We start from the raw sequence: 7,235 nt of genomic DNA, 5'->3' as shown, positions 1-7,235 counted from the left end.
CTAGCAGCATATACTTTAAACCAAGTATGCAAGAAAATATGGGAACAAGCTGTTATTCCTAACAGTTGGTCTAAAGGCAACATCATAACAATGTCAACACCAGGAGACTTATAGAACTGGAGAGGAATCACTTTACTATTCATTCCAGATCCAGTAAACAGATCCTAATCCACATAAGGCACCCACCGTATAGCACAATCCATTCAAAATATATAGAACAAATTAATAGAAGTAAAAATATCAACTGCTAAAAAATAAGCTCAAACAAACATCATTATAGTTAAAAATATGTTTTATTGTAAAATAAAAAATAAGTTGGCTATGGAATAAATAACTTTTATATCAGTAGGTTTGAAGTATTACATTTCAGTTCCAGATGAGTTTTGAAGCTATATGATTAGTTACATGTTTGAGGATGCATATTAAAATATTGCAAGATAAAAGCAAATCAGTATAAACATGAGTACTAGTATTCAAAATGTTTAGTTTACACTTTTGTATTGCAAAACTGATCAGAAATATAAAACAGCGAGTTATGTCGGGTTTTCTCCACCACTCTTTAATTTTTTTTTAAATTTCAATCTTTTGAATACCGAATAAAACAAGTTGAAAGCACAGTATTTTATTTAAACAAAATTAAAATTAAAATTTGGAAAGAAGTAGAAAAATACCTTTTGAATTTAACTAATTGTGTCGTGTTCTACAAATAATTGAACATCTATGTTTCAAGGAAATATTTATTGTTAAGGTTAAAGGTATATATTTATATATATAGTTTATTCTCGATAATATAGAAATATACAGTCTTAAATATGTGTTGTTAAAATTCAATACACAAGCTCATCACCTTCATTTTACAGCACTCTTACGATCAATGTTTGTGGTCGAAGCTTATTACATGAATATGCATTTGATAAATATAAATGATACATGTATAAAAAATGAAATAATCTGCATTGATCTATTGTAATAGGTTTTGTTCTTTCGGAGACGACATAGCTTAGGAACTGTTCGGTATTAAATGTAAGCGATCTTATGTCGAAAATAACGAAACAAACATTAATTTTGTTTTCGAAATGTGAAACTTTATAATTGTTTACTATTCTGCACATTGAAGTTTGAAATGTGCAATAGATTTCTAAAGATTGCAAACGATACCAAAGCGATATTAAATCAACCTCATAAGTCCAAAACAAGCTTCCAATGCCATGATTTTTCATTATCACGAATATTTCTATTACAATTGAATAAATAAATTTGGTGTATTTACTGTCTTCTGATTGGTTAAAATTATTAGTTTTATTTTCAATGTTGTCATTTTTTATGGAGACACGCCCACTCTGACGTTATGTATTCATACGCCAACATGTGTGTACGTTGTTATATATAATATAAAAAGTTCTTTGAGCCTTATTTTTGATAGAAATTTATTTATAATGAATGGCAATAATTTATTTTGATTTTATTGAACCATAAAACTAATTTTTGACTCTTCACATTTTACATAATCCGCTTCGCAGATTATTCAATGTAAAGCGTCAAAAATTAGTTTTATGGTTCAATAAATTCAAAATAGATAATAGCCATTTATTAAATAATGAAGAGATGTTTTCATAAAAGACATGGTATTGCTCGTAAAACATATCCTTTTTATTAGATTTTTTTCATATATTCAGTTTTTAAAACTAGACATTTACTTATTTTGACCATCTACCGTATTTTAAACCTTTTAGCATGTTGAGTTTGTTATATATTTCTGATTGCTCTCCTCTGTTCCTCGTATTTTAAATTATTTTAAATTAAGTCACAAGAGGTTTCAGACGGGTTTAACAACATGCATTCTTGAACGGTAAACATCGCATGCCCCTAATAAGCAAAATACAAATTGAAACTTATATCCCTTTAAATATACAACCCGTTTGCACTCTTCCATTTATATTTTGAAATTTTATAAATTGTCCAATGACCTATATACATAAATAAAATATACAAAGTTTCGTATAAAATCTTACTAAACTACAATGATATGAATGAATAATGTAAATTTCATAGTCCTACATATACAATACAACATTTTGTTAATCAGTTTCGTCTCCTATAATGTGCGTTTTCTGGCCCTTTTTAGGTGGCTCAGACTTATAAAGTTTCAGTCTGTATAACAAATTGGAAAACATGCCAAGATCAATAGCACCGGTATTATCACAAGCTGTCATTAAGAAAAATTCTATTTCTTTTTCATCTAACTTTCTTCCGGTTCCGGTTACCATAGACTCTAATCCGGCTCGGGCTTCGTCACCGTCCAATTTTAGACTGTTGTCTTTGTCAAGTTCGTGGAATCTAGCTACTACATCTGCTGCACTAAAATAATAATCCATATTTAAATTAAAATTTGAATTAAAAAGCAAAAAAGAAAACATGAAAACAACACTTTACAAATATCATGCATCTGAAGCGCTTCAAAATATCGAAACATTTCTCATTCGGTCAGGTTTAAGGCTTGGATATATATGTGCTAATTTGTCGAAATCTTATGTTTGTGAACAAAGAGTTTGCATTCATCGGATGACTAATAAACGGACATTGTATCACAGTGGAGGACTGCTCCTTTAAGAACAAACAAATTCGCCCCAGTTTTGGTTTGTGCTTGTGTAGTTCTATCTTGAGTTTTCTCTACAGTTATCTTTTCGTCGTTTGGTACATGTTTTCCAATATTATTTGATATTTCTGTATAAGGTCTCCATTTTGTTTAAGTACAGATTTGTTTCCCGTGCAAAACTTTAACGAAAGCATTCAATTTAGTAGACAAAATTGTGCAGTTAGTAGTAAATACGCATGAACTATTCTCAACTAAAGGGGAACGTTAGATCACTTCGTCCATCAAAAAAAAAAAGAAAAAAAAAAAGAAGAAAAAAATCGGTCTTCAGTAACAGAATACAAAATGATTGATACCTTAAATTATTAACACGATTGCTTTAAAGTTTATGTAAATAATTTGATGCTTATGTTCTGGTTTAATCTATGTAAGTCTGAAATTGAGAATGCATTGAAACAACCCGACTAAAGAACAGAAAACAGTCGAAGGCCACCAGATGGGTCTTCAACGCAGCGAGAAAATCCCACACCGGATCTATTTCGTTTTAACCACACCAACATAGCCAATCTGTTCCTCATGAAGAAAATGAAACTTAAAATTCCCATGATGCAATCGAATTTTTAACAATTTGAACAGCATTGTTATGACATTTTAAGCAAACACATCTGACATCAGACTCGGACTTCTCTTGAACTGAATTTTAATGTGCGTATTGTTATGCGTTTACTTTTCTACATTGGCTAGACTGGGTATAAGGGGAGGGTTGAGATCTCACAAACATGTTTAACCCCGCCGCATTTTTTGCGCCTGTCCCAAGTCAGGAGCCTCTGGCCTTTGTTAGTCTTGTATTATTTTAATTTTAGTTTCTTGTGTACAATTTGGAAATTAGTATGGCGTTCATTATCACTGAACTAGTATATATTTGTTGAGGGGCCACTGCTGAAGGACGCCTCCGGGTGCGGGAATTTCTCGCTACATTGAAGACCTGTTGGTGACCTTCTGCTGTTGTTGTCTCTTTGGCACATTCCTCATTTCCATTCTCAATTTTAACATGAATAATTGTTGTACATAATATTTTCACACTTACTTTGCTCCTACTGTTTCGTAGAACTGTTGGAATTCCCAAATACTCATTATTTCATTTTTATCTTTATCAAAAGTTTCAAACATGACCATAGCCTCTTGTTGAGTCATTCCAAACTCTTGTTGTAGCATTTCTATAGCTTGCGGTCTATGCAATCGTTTAACATTGCTTTGTGCATATTTGTCGAATATGGCTTGAACGTCTTTACTGAAATAGACAAATATATTGTAACGTGAAAGCAATAGTTATAGTAGCATTTTAAATGAATAAAATAAAATGCATGACATGTGTCAACACACTCAAATCAGAAAACAACACACTATCTAGGTGTACACATTACATTCTTCAGCAATACATGGTTTTACAACATATGTCAATCTACCATTATAACAGACACTTACTTTAACTCTGAGGAGCATGAGTGAAAACATGTGTTATTCGGTCATTATTGAATATATATTCTTATTAATTACAATCTAAAGAACTTTGAAGTAAACAAGAGAAAATGGGAGGAGCTATATATATTTTCTATGCGTCAGTCTAGAAAAAAAACCCACCCCTGAGCTCAATTGACCTGCCGTATTCCCCCTTCATCATATCTAAAGTTTATATTAGATCCATCTATCTTTTTTTGTGCTGTTCATATTGATAACAGTATATAGTATACTATTTGCTACTCATATTTCCTATAGATAAGAATGGTATTCATCCTATAATTTAATAAAGTGTTACATGCTTTGAACAAGACGGCTATATACATAATTGTCTATCCCTATCCTATCGAATATTTGAAAACACATTTTTACTTGCATCGATGCTGTAGATATGATATCATACTATTTACTTTGTGTCTATATCATTGCAGAAAAATGTTCAATAACGACGTAATTGCAGATTGATAGATATCTTTCCACTGATTTATGACATTGTACTTTCTTCTGTCAGTTTCTTTGGCAACAGGGTTGTAAACCAACGAAACGTTTTCAGCAGGAATCAGACGAGTATCGAATGAACCATAGTTTTAATATTCATGGCGCGTGTTTTTCATTGGCACACGTTCTTATCGGAAATATATCTATTCAGAAGGATAAAATTCAACTATGCAACACCTAGGTACAAACTGCACGACATTATACTTCAAGATTAATAGTGAAATGAAATTTTTGTGGTTATATGTATTTTAAGATAGTATTTTGAGTTATTTATTGGTCACGCGCGTACCTTATGCATGCCATCATAGAAAACATGTGTTGTTTGATTGGTAATCATATTCGATCAAGTGTTTTAATCGCTGACATGTAAGTTACAGAGTATGATTTTTATTTTGATATCAAAGATCTTGATAGAGATATAAGTTTGGAGCTAACATATGCCAACTATAAGCGAGAGTTTTTATATCATTGAAAAATCAAATACATTCTTACAAATTGCCTTGAACTCTTTAAAATTGATGGTATGTATCGCCGTTCTATGTACTCTGGATCAGATCCAAATAAACAAGGAGATTATGTCAAATATTTCGTAGTTTTTCAACATCTATTGGATCTGGGAAGTTAATTACATAATCAGAGACATGTAAACTTCATTAGTTCTCTACCACATATTGCTATTTAGTTCTTTGATGAATGTTGGGCGTATTGTTAGTTTGTTATTTGATTTTCTTAGGTATTTTCTTATTATATTGAACAAGAAATGTGTTTTACTGTTTTTTATAAATATGTCTGAAGACTTATTATTTTAAAAGCAATCGCAGTTTACTTTAAACAATGTTAAAACTGATATACTTACGGAATTTTTCCTCTTTTACCCATACTTGCCATGAATATTGTTCTGGAAATAAAAAAATATATAATATAATAAAGCGTTCTGAACATTGCGTTAAAATAGCAAATAGTCTTTCATACCAATTCGATGAAGAAAAATTGTATAAAATCAAGATATTTCTTGGTCGTGAATAGATAGTGTTTTGTTGACCTAGATTGCAAGCAACTCCTCTGAACATTAATATTGGCACTGGAATTCTCACGACATTCATAATGATCCTATGTGCCAGGTAAAACACACATGAATCGACTTCAGACAGATTGCATTGACAGTTTCGTCATGCTATCATCTGGCAAGTGCCAAAACACGATGTATCAATATAAAGAAACCGCAACACTGCGTGCTAACAAGCATAGAATACTATGTGGACTATGAAAAAATATGGTATCTTTTTTTTTAACATAAAGTAATTAAGCAACAATGAGAGCTTACTTGAACCCCCCCCTCAAACACACCCACTTATAAAAACAAAAACACCCCTAGTCCCATTCTCGTTACCTAATGAAAATAAGGAGATGTGATATGATTTCCAACTATCAACGGTAACCAAAGGAAGAACCAACATGTAAACACTAGATTATTATATCCAATTCATTTTCCGACATGTTGCAACCCCATTGACGTTTACTCCACATTTCCATTTATTCATCGCACGGTATTCGACAATAGTATCTATACCAATGATATATTTACAAGATTATATAGTAACTTAAAGTTAAGACTGGCTTAACCGACGAGCATCAATACTTGTATATTAAAATAACATCTTCTTCAGTTCGTGAGTCCGAATGTTTTTCTGGATTTACCACCATCAGGGCTGGAACACGTTTATTCTCGAGCGTATATTAACATGTGAAGGGGTTAAATAAGGCTAAGTATTCTGGGTAATTGACCATTACACATTTTTGTATCTCAATCAGAGGAAGGCAAATGGTAGTACAAGAAGAAACATGTAAAACTAATCTACTCAGTCAATATTATCGATACATCAGATATCCAAACAAACACGAACTGTACATTGTAATCCAATAATAAATAATATAAATTATCAAAGTACTGGCGTACATCTCAATGTTTAAATTTCAAAACTTTCAGTTTTATGTCTCCTACTAAAACTGACTTTAAACATGACTATAAACTACATGTAGAATACTTAGTACTTGTACCACAGTAATAACTGACAATATAAAAAGTAAAATAAAAAAAATACTGAACTCCGAGGAAAATTCAATCGGAAAGTTCCTAATCACATGGCAAAATCAACTGACAAAACACATCAAACAAATGGACAACAACTGTCATATTCCTGACTTGGTACAGGCATAATCGCAAAATAAGTCTAGAGTACTTCAGAAATCAGTCGTTCAGCCTCGTCCTGAATAAACATTTCTATAGACATAATTCTTAGTAGATTGAATAATATAGATAAGTAATTAATAAGATTATTATCGCTTACCTTTGTTTAATAGAATTAATAAGAAATAATATGTTTCTAGTATTTATAGTGTAAAGCCGGTCCTAGTCGCTTGAGATTCCTTCTGAGTCAGTAATTATCAGTCATAGAGAAACGTGATAGTACTGTGTCTATAGGATTGGTGATTGTAATCACTCACACACGTACATATGCGCGTGCAGCATATCAATAATTTTGGCGTGAAGCTTTGTGTTGAAAAACTACACGATAAAAAATAATAAGTTGGATTATTTTCGATCGTTATCTTCACATATTTAAGA

General features: G+C 31.5%; 1 protein-coding gene across 2 annotated transcripts; it reads right to left on the bottom strand.

Moving 5' to 3' along the window:
- Nucleotides 1–274: 274 nt before the first annotated feature.
- LOC139511874 (uncharacterized) lies at nt 275–7,177 on the bottom strand. Of its 2 annotated transcripts, none has more exons than XM_071299006.1 (4): nt 6,958–7,177; nt 5,466–5,507; nt 3,681–3,884; nt 275–2,358 (listed from the first exon to the last, which is right to left on the bottom strand). In XM_071299006.1, the coding sequence occupies exons 2-4, from the start codon at nt 5,495–5,497 to the stop codon at nt 2,079–2,081; spliced, it is 516 nt and encodes a 171-aa protein (XP_071155107.1). In that variant the 5' UTR covers nt 5,498–5,507; nt 6,958–7,177; the 3' UTR covers nt 275–2,078. The 2 variants fall into 2 exon arrangements, with proteins under 2 accessions (XP_071155107.1, XP_071155109.1); XM_071299008.1 differs by lacking the exon at nt 6,958–7,177 and adding an exon at nt 6,717–6,915.
- Between the last annotated feature and the right edge of the window lie 58 nt (nt 7,178–7,235).

This window comes from Mytilus edulis, chromosome 2, assembly GCF_963676685.1.
Source record: "Mytilus edulis chromosome 2, xbMytEdul2.2, whole genome shotgun sequence".
NCBI lineage: Eukaryota > Metazoa > Mollusca > Bivalvia > Mytilida > Mytilidae > Mytilus > Mytilus edulis.
The sequence above is the reverse complement of the archived record's forward strand: the minus strand, read 5'-3'. Positions and strand labels throughout refer to the sequence as shown.

Coding starts and splice junctions, on each gene's coding strand:
- LOC139511874 (XM_071299006.1), bottom strand. CDS start 5,497: ATGGCAAGTATGGGTAAAAGAGGAAAAATTCC. Junction 3,885..5,465: donor GGTAAAAGAGGAAAAATTCC/GTAAGTATATCA, acceptor TGTCTATTTCAG/TAAAGACGTTCAAGCCATAT. Junction 2,359..3,680: donor TACGAAACAGTAGGAGCAAA/GTAAGTGTGAAA, acceptor TTATTATTTTAG/TGCAGCAGATGTAGTAGCTA.